Raw genomic sequence first — 13,507 nt, forward strand, 5'->3', positions numbered from 1 at the left:
GACCCAAGGTTTAAGAATCTGAAGTGCCTTCCAAAATCTGAGGGCGACGAAGTGTGGAACATGCTTTCAGAAGTCTTAAAAGCGCAACACTCTGACCTGGAAACTACAGAACCCGAACCACCAAAAAGGAAAATCAACCTTCTGCTGGTGACATCTGACTCATGATGAAAATGAACATGCATCGGTCCACATGGCTTTGGATCATTATCTAGCAGAACCTGTCATCAGCGTGGACACATGTAGAATGGTGGTTTAAGCATGAAGGGACATATGAATCTTTAGCATATCTGGCATGTAAATATCTTGCGATGCCAGCCATAACAGTGCCATATGAACGCCTGTTCTCACTTTCAAATGACATTGTAAACAAGAAGTGGACAGCATTATCTCCCGCAAATGTAAACCAACTTGTTTGTCTGAGCTATTGGCTGTACAAGAAGTAAGACTGAGTGGACTTTCTAGGCTCTAAAGATCTACATTGTTTTATTTTTGAATGCAGTTATTTTTTTGTAGATTATACTACATTTGTAAGTTCAACTTTCATGATGAATGCAATACTGTACTTGCATTAGGTGAATTTAAAAATACTCTTTTGTTTTTTACAGTGCAAATATTCATATATATTTTTGATTACAAAGTGAGCAGTGTACACTTTGTATTCTGTGTTGTAATTGAAATCAAAATATTTGAAAATGTAGAAAACATCCAAAATGTTTAAATAAATGTTTTTTTATTATCGTTTAACAGTGCAATTAATCACGATTAATTTTTTTAATCGCTTGACAGCCCTAGTAAAAATGCAAGTTGTTAACAGCATTTGAACTTTGTGCTGAATGGCACACTAAAAATAATTTAAATAGAGTATGATACTTCCTCTTGAGTTTTAATAAAACAAGAAGTGGTAAACTGAGTTCAGTGCAATAACAGTGATGAATTTAGCACCAAGTTTTTTAAGACGTTCAAGAACATAAGTTGTGCTTTGAATCTCCTAATTTTGCTTTTAATTTGTATCTACAAAGGCTTTTAACTTTAAGAAAATTATCCATACATTCTGTTACACTGTCTTTACAAGATATAGAACCTTTTATTGCTGCTATTTAAGAATGCTCTTCACCATAAGAGAATAAAAAGATGTTTTATCCTAAAAACTCCCAGGAGTAGGACACAGGGTGGTATTTTCCTTCCTATGATTTTCTTAATCTATAAATATGAATTTCTTAGACGGTAATTCTTTCTCAGCCTGACTTTATTATTGTTGGGGTTGGTTGGTTTGTTATGTGGGGACAGGGGGGATGATGAAGGGGGTTGGGCAGAGAAGGGCTCTTGCATATGTCCTGTGAGCACAGTCCTTAATTTATGTCTGCTGTCTTTTAAAAACAAAAGTCTCTAGGCCCTGGTCTACACTAGGACTTTAGGTCGAATTTAGCAGCATTAAATCGATGTAAACCTGCACCCGTCCACATGATGAAGCCCTTTATTTCGACTTAAAGGGCTCTTAAAATCGATTTCCTTACTCCACCCCTGACAAGTGGATTAGCGCTTAAATCGGTCTTGCCGGCTCAAATTTGGGGTACTGTGGACACAATTCAACGGTATTGGCCTCCGGGAGCTATCCCAGAGTGCTCCATTGTGACCGCTCTGGACAGCACTCTCAACTCAGATGCACTGGCCAGGTAGACAGGAAAAGAACCACGAACTTTTGAATCTCATCTTGAACCACGAACTTTTGAATCCTGTTTGGCCAGCGTGGCAAGCTGCAGGTGACCATGCAGAGCTCATCAGCAGAGGTGACCGTGATGGAGTCCCAGAATCGCAAAAGAGCGCCAGCATGGACCGAACGGGAGGTACGGGATCTGATCGCTGTTTGGGGAGAGGAATCCGTGCTATCAGAACTCCGTTCCAGTTTTCGAAATGCCAAAACCTTTGTCAAAATCTCCCAGGGCATGAAGGACAGAGGCCATAACAGGGACCCGAAGCAGTGCCACGTGAAACTGAAGGAGCTGAGGCAAGCCTACCAGAAAACCAGAGAGGCGAACGGCCGCTCCGGGTCAGAGCCCCAAACATGCCGCTTCTATGATGAGCTGCATGCCATTTTAGGGGGTTCAGCCACCACTACCCCAGCCGTGTTGTTTGACTCCTTCAATGGAGATGGAGGCAATACGGAAGCAGGTTTTGGGGACGAAGAAGATGATGATGATGAGGTTGTAGATAGCTCACGGCAAGCAAGCAGAGAAACCAGTTTTCCTGACAGCCAAGAACTGTTTCTCACCCTGGACCTGGAGCCAGTACCCCCCGAACCCACCCAAGGCTGCCTCCTGGACCCAGGAGGCGGAGAAGGGACTTCTGGTGAGTGTACCTTTTAAAATACTATACATGGTTTAAAAGCAAGCATGTGAAAGGATTACTTTGCCCTGGCATTCGCGGTTCTCCTAGATGCACTCCCAAAGCCTTTGCAAAAGGTTTCTGGGGAGGGCAGCCTTATTGCGTCCTTCATGTTAGGACACTTTACCACTCCAGGCCAGTAACACGTACTCAGGAATCATTGTAGAACAAAGCATTGCAGTGTATGTTTGCTGGCATTCAAACAACATCCGTTCTTTATCTCTCTGTGTTATCTCAGGAAAGTGAGATATAATTCATGGTCACCTGGTTGAAATAGAGTGCTTTTCTTCAGGGGACACTCAGATGAGCCCATTCCTGCTGGGCTGTTTGCCTGTGGCTAAACAGAAATGTTCCCCGCTGTTAGCCACAGGGAGGGGGGAAGGTTGCGGGGGTAGCCATGCGGTGAGGGGAGGCAAAATGCGACCTTGTAACGAAAGCACATGTGCTATGTATGTAATGTTAACAGCAAGGTTTACCCTGAAAGAGTGTAGCCACTGTTTTATAAAATGTGACTTTTTAAATACCGCTGTCCCTTTTTTTTTCTCCACCAGCTGCATGTGTTTCAATGATCACAGGATCTTCTCCTTCCCAGAGGCTAGTGAAGCTTAGAAAGGAAAAAAAACGCACTCACAATGAAATGTTCTCCGATCTCATGCTGTTCTCCCACACTGACAGAGCACAGACGAATGCGTGGAGGCAAATAATGTCAGAGTGCAGGAAAGCACAAAATGACCGGGAGGAGAGGTGGCGGGCTGAAGAGAGTAAGTGGCGGGCTGAAGAGAGTAAGTAGCGGGCTGAAGACAGGGCTGAAGCTCAAATGTGGCGGCAGCGTGATGAGAGGAGGCAGGATTCAATGCTGAGGCTGCTGGAGGACCAAACCAGTATGCTCCAGTGTATGGTTGAGCTGCAGCAAAGGCAGCTGGAGCACAGACTGCCACTACAGCCCCTGTGTAACCAACCGTCCTCCTCCCCAAGTTCCATAGCCTCCACACCCAGACGCCCAAGAACACAGTGGGGGGGCCTCTGGCCAACCAGCCACTCCACCACAGAGAATTGCCCAAAAAAAAGAAGGCTGTCATTCAATAAATTTTAAATTTGTAAATTTTAAAGTGCTGTGCTTAAAGTGCTGTGTGGCATTTTCCTTCCCTCCTCCACCACCCCTCCTGGGCTACCTTGGTAGTCATCCCCCTATTTGTGTGATGAATGAATAAAGAATGCATGAATGTGAAGCAACAATGACTTTATTGCCTCTGCAAGTGGTGATTGAAGGGAGGAGGGGCGGGTGATTAGCTTACAGGGAAGTAGAGTGAACCAAGGGGCGGGGGGTTTCATCAAGGAGAAACAAACAGAACTTTCACACCGTAGCCTGGCCAGTCATGAAACTGGTTTTCAAAGCTTCTCTGATGTGTACCACGCCCTCCTGTGCTCTTCTAACCGCCCTGGTGTCTGGCTGCGCGTAACCAGCAGCCAGGCGATTTGCCTCAACCTCCCACCCCTCCATAAACGTCTCCCCCTTACTCTCACAGATATTGTGGAGCACACAGCAAGCAGTAATAACAGTGGGAATATTGGTTTCGCTGAGGTGTAAGCGAGTCAGTAAACTGCGCCAGCGCGCCTTTAAACGTCCAAATGCACATTCTACCACCATTCTGCACTTGCTCAGCCTGTAGTTGAACAGCTCCTGACTACTGTCCAGGCTGCCTGTGTACGGCTCCATGGCATTAAGGGGTAGGCTGGGTCCCCAAGGATACATATAGGCATTTCAACATCCCCAACAGTTATTTTCTGGTCTGGGAATAAAGTCCCTTCCTGCAGCTTTTGAAACAGACCAGAGTTCCTGAAGATGTGAGCGTCATGTACCTTTACCGGCCATCCCACGTTGATGTTGGTGAAACGTCCCTTGTGATCCACCAAAGCTTGCAGCACTATCGAAAAGTACCCCTTGCGGTTTATATACTCGGCGGCTTGGTGCTCCGGTGCCAAGATAGGGATATGGGTTCCGTGTATGGCCCCACCACAGTTAGGGAATCCCATTGCAGCAAAGCCATACACTATGACCTGCACATTTCCCAGGGTCACTACCCTTGATATCAGCAGATCTTTGATTGCGTGGGCTACTTGCATCACAGCAGCCCCCACAGTAGATTTGCCCACTCCAAATTGATTCCCAACTGACCGGTAGCAGTCTGGCCTTGCAAGCTTCCACAGGGCTATCGCCACTCGCTTCTCAACTGTGAGGGCTGCTCTCATCTTGGTATTCATGCGCCTCAGGGCAGGGGAAAGCAAGTCACAAAGTTCCATGAAAGTGCCCTTACGCATGCGAAAGTTTCGCAGCCACTGGGAATCGTCCCAGACCTGCAACACTGTGCGGTCCCACCAGTCTGTGCTTGTTTCCCGAGCCCAGAATCAGCGTTCCACAGCATGAACCTGCCCCATTAGCACCATGATGCATGCATTGGCAGGGCCCATGCTTTCAGAGAAATCTGTGTCCATGTCCTGATCACTCACGTGACCGCGCTGACGTCGCCTCCTCGCCCGGTATGGCTTTGCCAGGTTCTGGTGTTGCATATATTGCTGGATAATGCGTGTGGTGTTTAATGTGCTCCTAATTGCCAAATTGAGCTGAGCGGCCTCCATGCTTGCCTTGGTATGGCGTCCGCACAGAAAAAAGGCGCGGAATGATTGTCTGCCGTTGCTCTGACAGAGGGAGGGGCGACTGACGACACGACTTACAGGGTTGGCTTCAGGGAGCTAAAATCAAAAAAGGGGGTGTCTTTACATCAAGGACTATTTCAGGCAGGACTTCACGGAGGGTTCCAATAAGAAATGGTGCACCTAAGTTATTGTTCTTATTGGAACAAGGAGGTTAGCCTGGCCTCTGATTGATACATGGCTAGATTTACCTCGCTGCACCTTCTCTGTGAGTGACTGCAGTGTGACCTAGAAGAATGAGTCCCCTAGACGGGGGAGGGGAGGAAGCAAATAAATACAGAACAAATCTGATCTATTTCTTGTTTTGATCCACTCCATCTATCTTTTACATCTTTGGCTGGCAGCAGACGGTGCAGAAGGACTGCATGCCATCCACATCTCATGGCTGCTCGGCAGAAGATGGTACAGTATGACTGCTAGCCATCCTCATCTCTTGCCTGCCCGGCAGAAGATGGTACAGTACGACTGCTAGCAATCCGTATCGCCTGCCTGCTCACCATAAGACGGTTCAATAGGACTGACTGCAGGACTAAAGAGAATGACCTGGTCAAGTCACTCCAAATTTAGTCCCTGCGCCCATGTCTGTCCAGGTGCTCCCAGCCGACGTGGCCAGGAGCACGTCGGACATGACGTTGACGGCTACCAGTCGTACTGTACCGTCTGCTGCCACAAGGCAAGGGGTTGCTGCTACTGTGTAGCAATGCCGTACTGTGTCTGCCAGCATCCAGGAGACATAGGGTGACGGTTACCTGAGCGGGCTCCATGCTTGCCGTGGTATGGCGTCTGCACAGGTAACTCAGGAAAAAAGGCGCAAAACGATTGTCTGCCCTTGCTTTCACGGAGGGAGGGAGGGAACGGGGGCCTGACAATATGTACCCAGAACCACCCGCGACAATGTTTTAGCCCCATCAGGCATTGGGATCTCAACCCAGAATTCCAATGGGCAGCGGAGACTGCGGGAACTGTTGGATAGCTATCCACAGTGCAATGCTCCGGAAGTCGACTCTAGCCTCGGTACTGTGGAAGCACTCCGCCGAGTTAATGCACTTAATGCACTTAGAGCATTTTGTGTGGGGACACACACACTCGAATATATAAAACCGATTTCTAAAAAACCGACTTCTATAAATTCGACCTTATTCCGTAGTGTAGACATACCCTAGAAATATGAAGCACTGGGCTATTAATGCCTCACAGACACAGGTTAGCTGCTAGAGTGAGAATGTACATCAGTAAGAAAGGGTACATATTGATAGTGGTCTATTCTTTGGACAGTGAGTGATAATTTATCTGTATAATTCACATTGGTGTTAGTATTGTTAGAAGTTACAGGTCAGGGTGGATTGTAATGGTGAGATTCAGTGGCCAAAAAAAAAGTCAATCAGAAGTCCTGTCATGATAACCATTACAATAGTACTGGAGTTTTAGATAATAAGGGTATATCAACTTTTATATTTTAAGATGTTAACAGTGAATGATCCTTTGCATTGTGAAGCAGTGGCCTCAAAACAGATTTACTCAAAGATGGAGACCCATTTGAAAACAACTTCAAAGAAAAGTTGTGGCAAAAGAAGGCAGGTAAAAAACTCACTAACATCCAGACACTAAGTGATGAAAAAGACAATATGTACTTTTTGATTTTAGAATATTGACCAGTTAAAGCAAAACCGGGAATACAAGAAATCCCTTATGGCCTGGAAAAAGTAAAACTTCTATTTCATTCCTGTCTTTTCAGAATTTTTTGGCCAACTTTTAAAATTTTGAAAACATACTCCTTCAGAAATTAAATATGTAGTAACACTAAGAAGGTTAATAATATTTAATGTAAATATTTTATTTTAGGGTATATGAAAATAACTTTTCCGATTCCACATTAAAAAATCTTGTTAGGAAAGACACTCACAGTATCATACAACTTAATTCTGGGATTTATTAATCCACTTTATAATGGTCCTATAAATGAGATTCTTCTGACTGCATGAAAGCTTTTCCTATTTGCTGAAGTGTATGCCATCAATTTAGAACATACTTTTCTGCATATGTATTTTACTCTGTTTAATCATAATTTAAAGAAACTATTGCAGAAAATGTGGACTTTGTCTATTTTAAAAACCAGTACATGTAATTACATTGGAGATTGATTTATTGATTAATTTTTTGGTTCCATATAGTCATTTCTGTTTGTGGATAATTCAGGTGTGTTACAGATTACCACCATCTCCTTGATCCAAAGTATTGAGACATTTAAATTGAGGTGCATAGGTATCAGCTTCATTGATCATGTTAGCACTGCATAAGTATCCACACAGCACTAACTAGGTATATAGTAAATGCTTTATTACATTAGATCACTGGTATATTTTGTCCAATATTCCATCTTCAACGGTGACTAGTAGCTAATTTTCGAGTGGAAGGTGCAAGAATTCCTGAAATGGCCAATTGGGACAGTTTTTTCTTCCTGCCCCAAGCTGTTAGTAGGTGGCTTATGCCCTGCAATACAAAATTTGATCCTTTGTTATTTGTATAATTTATTTTAATGTAACTACGGATGCTCTCATTAGTTACATAAATGTCTCATCATTTTTAATCCTATTAAACTCTTGGATTCAGTAATATCCTGTGGCAATAAATTCTATAGGCTAGGTATGATTTGTGTAAAACATAAAGTATTTCCCTTTACTGGTTTTAATTTACTGTCTTTCAGTTTCAGTTTTAATCCACTTACTCTTGTAGTATCAGAAAGAATCAATAGGAGCACGCAAATAACTGCTAGATACCATTCATAATTTTATGTACCTTATATCCCCTTTTATTTGTCTCCTCTCTGAATAAAACAGTCCTAATTTTTTCTCTCTTCTAATGGAAGTCTTTCCATAACTTTTAACCATATTCCTGCCTATCTCTGAACCTCTATTTCTACTACATCTTTTTTTAATATCTGATAACCCAAAGGGAAAAAGTGTTAAATGTGAGGGAATACTATCCATTTATATTGTGGTAAATATTTTCAGTAGTATTTTCCATTCCCTTCTTTTTATGTTTTAACTGGTAGTTTGCATTATGAGTACTTGCAGATTGGTGGGCAGTTTCACCAGCCAGGGAACAGAAATAAGGTCCAAACCTCAATCCTTTTAGGACTCTTTTATAATTAACACAAAAAATAAATGGACTTAAAAGCACTGGACAATAATTCCCCAAATGCTTTCCCCCACTTTAGATAGCCAGGAGAAAAGGTGCACCCTTCTTCTTAGCTCCCCTTTGACTCAGCTTTTCTCCCAGCCACCTTTCATACTCCACTGGTTGCAGCCCCGTTAACCCTGTAGAGGTTGCAATGCCTTTACCTTTTCACGCCACCATGGCACATAAATAATCGTGTCTTTTTCTTGAGCATTTATAGTTATTTCAGAACCTAGAAATGTGCATGAGTAGTTCAAATTATTCCTTTTAATTTACATTTGTCAACAGTAAATGTCATCTTCCATCTTGCTGCTCATTCACTTAGTTTTGTTGGGTCCCTGTGGAGTTCATCATAGTGTTCTCAGGTCTTGACTATTCTAAATAATTTTGCGACATCTGCACATATTACCCCCTTATAATTTTTCATTTTTTCCAGATAATTAATAAGTATATTAACCACTGGTCCGACTGTGTATTACCCAGGGTTTTCAGAACCCCCAACACTGGTAACGTAACTATTTCACTCCAGGCAGCATCAGTAGAAACACAGTGATTCTGTCTGATCAAGGATTAAATGCAAGTAAGCGTGCTCTTATCTAAGCAGTTTATGAGATTTAAGCACTCACAGACATAAGCAATAAGTTTAGAACATCTCAGATATTTACCTATATTCTGAGATGTTATTGAATAATCAATGACAAGTCAGTGCTGGGCAAACGCCTCCCTGCTGGGAGTAAACATGTCAGGAAAAATGTCTCTCTCAGGATAGCTCCAGAGGACTGCTCCCAAGTACACTCTATTATCTAAACAAGTGGCTCTTAACCTGGGGTGCACGCACCCCCTGTGTGGTGCGAGATGCCCTTTCTGGGGGTGCAAGACATGCCAGATTTTTTTAGAAGGTAAATCATTGAAAACACAAATTAAGCACAGGCACGTAAGTACAACTACTTTGTTTAATCAAACCTATGTATTTATTACATTATACATTTTTTAGCGACTACTGTAATATACAAACAAAAAATATATCTAAGTTTAAAGAACTGACCTACTTCAATGATTTTTGATAAGAGGTGCAAGAACATATTTTGAGAACCAAAGGGATGCAGGCTGCAGTAAAGGTTAAGAACCACTGATCTAAACTTTTTGTAACTAACTTCTACAAAACAGAGGTCATAATGACCCTTACTAGATCATCACTTTTCCTAACTTTCAATAAACTTTTAATAGCTGAGGCATCTAGACACCAGGTTGTCAGTCCATATATCTTCTTTCATTCTTGGTTATTTACTTTTCCTTCCTCCCTCCCATTCTGAGTAGCAAAACTGCCAGCAGTTATGACCTTGCTTCTGAAAGCCTGTCTCCAAATTAACCCTTAACTATGTGGTGTTCTATTTCATTAATTCATAGTGGCTGAGTGCACTTAATATGCCCTCAATCCAGGCCAACATGTGTATCCCTGGGAAATCACTTTTAATCTAAGCACCCATCCTCTGAAAATTAGGCCCCTTTAAGGTACCTGAAATTGGGCACTCAAAAGTCACTAGTTGCTCTTGAAATGCTTGGCCATCACTTTTGATCCAACATTTAAAAGGATATTTTCAGCAGTTTGGGTTTTAATTTAATCTTCCGTTACATACTATACATTATCCCCACATTTTGAACATTGCTTAATTGATCTATGAAATGTATGCTTATTTTCTATTTCCTGTACTGTTCAATCAAAATTTCTTATTTGCAGAAATGACATTTGTTAGTTTAGCTGTTGGCTTAGTGTTACTCAGCACTGAGTGCATTCATTTAACTTGCTTTATTACTTGTTAACAGGAAGAAGGAGGAGGTTATTCAAAGTCAAAGAAATCCAAAACAAGTAACCCTGCTATCTAGAATGTGGATGTAGAGGAGCATGGAAAGAAAAATCAGGTATTTCTGTGTTACAAACTTGAAAGATTCTTCTCTTTAATAAAAATAATACTCTGTCATCTCCGATTCTTAAGGATCACAATTACTCTATAAACTGTCTGTACAGAGATTGCCTTACACCAGGGGTGGGCAGACTTTTTGGCCTGAGGGCCACATCGGGGAATAGAAATTGTATGGCGGCCCATGAATGCTCACAAAATTGGGGTTGGAGTGTGGGAGGGAGTGAGGGCTCTGGTTCGGGGTGTGGGCTCTGTGGGGTGGGGCTGCAGATGAGAGGCTTGGGGTGCAGGAGGGTGCTCCGTGCTGGGATTGAGGGGTTTAAAGAGCAGGAGGGGGATCAGGGTTGGGGCAGAGGGAGAGGCTCAGGGATGCGGGCTCCGAGCAGCGCTTACATCAAGCGGCTCCCGGAAGTAGTGGCATGTCCCTTCTCCGGCTCCTACGTGTTAAGTGGCCCCTGACCCTGCTAGCGCCAGTGCAGGGCCATGTGGCTGCTTCCGTGAGTTGCGTGGTGCTGACTCTGCGCCCTGGAACGGGGTCATGCTTCGGCTTCTGGGAGCCACATGGTGTGGCCCCTGACCTGGTGCCCCCGGCTGGAGCGCCGGAGCGGGGCAAGCCCCAGACCCTGCTCCCCAGCAGGAGCTTGCAGCATGGCTTAAAATGGCTTGCGGGTCAGATCCAGCTCACGGGCCGTAGTTTGCCCATTCCTGCCTTACACAATAAGAAGCTGGATGCTAGGATAAAATACTAACATACAACAAAGCCAGAGTTCTTGGTTTCTTCGAACACTTGCAGATAAGTAGTCTTTTCATTTTGCTTGTCTGGCCTTTCCTGGCAAACAAGCTCTATATTGAATTATAAAAGATTCCTACCCTTAGATGTGCTCAGACTTGGCTTAAACTCACATATGATTGGATAATTTTTCTTTTCTTTCTTTCTTTTTTTTTTTTCCTTCAAACCAAATGAAACCTAGTTTCTGTGCATTGCTGAGTGCAATTTTTAACCTAAGTTATTGTTAAAATCACAGGACCATATCCAGCTGAAGTATTGTGCATTATTTCCTGTAAGGGTGAGCATGGTGGCTGGGCACTTGGGCAGCGATAAGTCCTAATAAAAGGATAAACTGACCAGCCATGCAAAACATTAAAGATTATACAGTTCCACAATCAGAAGACTGAGATACCAGTGCTCAGAATGTGCGGGGTTTATGTTAGTATTAGTCCTTCAGGGAAGAATATTCTTCCTGTACATTAGGGATGCAGAGAGCATGTTAGAAAAAGGATAGTTTTACTCATGCAGCCAGTTAAAAGTTATCAACCAAAACTTACATGAGGGAACAGACTCTGTGGTTAACAATCTTAGAAGTAAATGAGGTTATAGGAGTCCAAAATAAAAATATCAAAATAATAAAAAAAAAGGAAAGGGATCACATAGGTCATGGCTGGACCAAAAGTACAGTGTATACATCATACAAACAAATGGGAATATCAGGGTCTTAATAAAAAGAAATATATATAAAGAATGTTTCCCTTTTAATTCAGTTTCTGATTTCAGCATAAGTGATAACAGGTAGCCAGCCAATCAATCTCTGTCAAGCAGTGCATTTCATGCCTCTTTGTTCCCTGAGGTGGATGCATTCCTTGAAATGACATGAACACCCACTCTTTATTCTGCCTGGGAAAAGCTCATTCCCTAGATGAGTGTACCCTGTATGTGTAGTGCCTTCATATGTCAGGTCCTCACCCAGCCCAGTATTTAGATGTGATATTTGATTAGTCGTTTTCCCCTGAAAAGGGACAGAGTAGTTCAGCTTCAAAATCAGGCAACTGAGGCATGACCCCACCAAAAAGGAAATCTGTCCTAGAAGATTCAACATCCTGGTCTGTAGTGCTGAAGTCTGTGAGTGGCCCTGAGGCCTCACTCAGTACCAAAGATGTTTGCTCTGAGATGTGAGATTAGCTTTGTCAAAACTTTGTACTGAAGCTGATTTCAGCTTTTTATTATGTATGTACCAGTAGGGCCCAGCTTCTCCAAGGAGGATCAGGGCCACATTGTGATAAGTGCTCTATAAACTTTGTCCCAATTTGTTTAAAATATAATGATTTCTAAGTATCCTGTTAGTGTGGATTCTTTCTCAGTTCTGGGAGCTGACTAATCCTTGTCAATGTAGTGATGCCAGAGAGTGGGCCTAAAAAGTTTTAGTCTACAACCTCTTTTTATAGTATACTGTCCTGTTGTTGTGCCAGTGTTGCACCCATATTCAGCACTTACAAATGCTTGTTTGCATTTGACATTTGTTCTCTTGAGATTTACTCCTGAGCTTTTAAAGTTTACCATGGGGCAATATATTGAGATGAGATGTTTTTAAAATAAAATAATTGTTGTCTTGCAGGAGGAGGTTGGCTTCACAACTTATCACTATATAAACATTTTTATTTACAATTTCCTTACAGAAAGGGGATAGTTTTTTCTGCTGAATAAGAGCCAAGATCCATAAACTCCAGTACCTGTCACAGAAAATCACAGATGTTTCTGATTTTCTTCTCACTTTTGTATTTGGAAATCATATCTCCCCTAAAGTCAATAGAGTTACATTGGTGTAAGGCCAGTGTGAGAGGAGCATCAGACACAGTATTTAATAATCTTGTCCACTATATATAATATCACTTTCTCTTGAGAGCGGGACTCAGGCCTTTCTTTGGGACAATAGGAGAAGTTAAAGATTAAGAGTTAGTTAAATTTAACTTGGTTGACTTTTTATAGTTTACCTAAAACCTGTATGACCAAAAATTTTAACAGTGATTTATAGACCATTTCAGCCACTTTTAATTCATTTTCTAAGGTACAAATTAAATTGGGAGCTGTTCAATATTCCACTTAGTTTTTTATAGAAGGAAGTGAATTGCAATTGTTTTCTGAGTCATAAAACTGCTGCTGAAAAGGAAGTTGGGCTTGTAGGTAGGTCAGAAATCATAGAATCATAGAATAACAGGGTTGGAAGGGACCTCAGGAGGTCATCTAGTCCAATCCCCTGCTCAAAGCAGGACCGATCGCCAATTAAATCATCCCAGCCAGGGCTTTGTCAAGCCTGACCTTAAAAACTTCTAAGGAAGGAGATTCCACCACCTCCCTAGGTAACGCATTCCAGTGTTTCACCACCCTCCTAGTGAAAAACTTTTTCCTAATATCCAACCTAAATCTCCCCCACTGCAACTTGAGACCATTACTCCTTGTTCTGTCATCTGCTACCACTGAGAACAGTCTAGAGCCATCCTCTTTGGAACCCCCTTTCAGGTAGTTGAAAGCAGCTATCAAATCC

At 42.5% G+C, this 13,507-nt stretch overlaps 2 protein-coding genes across 2 annotated transcripts in view; both read left to right on the plus strand.

The window, feature by feature from the left end:
- The window catches only part of C2H18orf63 (chromosome 2 C18orf63 homolog), a 49,231-nt gene extending 41,840 nt beyond the window's left edge, over positions 1-7,391 (plus strand). The window contains exons 13-14 of the mRNA XM_077809085.1: positions 6,556-6,672; positions 7,266-7,391. Coding sequence (XP_077665211.1) covers positions 6,556-6,672; positions 7,266-7,391 — 243 coding nt within the window. The remainder of the gene's footprint in view (positions 1-6,555; positions 6,673-7,265) is intronic.
- LOC144260455 (uncharacterized) lies at positions 1,786-3,491 on the plus strand. The gene is made up of 2 exons (XM_077809086.1): positions 1,786-2,346; positions 2,934-3,491. The coding sequence occupies exons 1-2, from the start codon at positions 1,797-1,799 to the stop codon at positions 3,170-3,172; spliced, it is 789 nt and encodes a 262-aa protein (XP_077665212.1). The 5' UTR covers positions 1,786-1,796; the 3' UTR covers positions 3,173-3,491.
- Positions 7,392-13,507: the final 6,116 nt, after the last annotated feature.

Source organism: Eretmochelys imbricata, chromosome 2, assembly GCF_965152235.1.
Source record: "Eretmochelys imbricata isolate rEreImb1 chromosome 2, rEreImb1.hap1, whole genome shotgun sequence".
Classification (NCBI taxonomy): domain Eukaryota; kingdom Metazoa; phylum Chordata; order Testudines; family Cheloniidae; genus Eretmochelys; species Eretmochelys imbricata.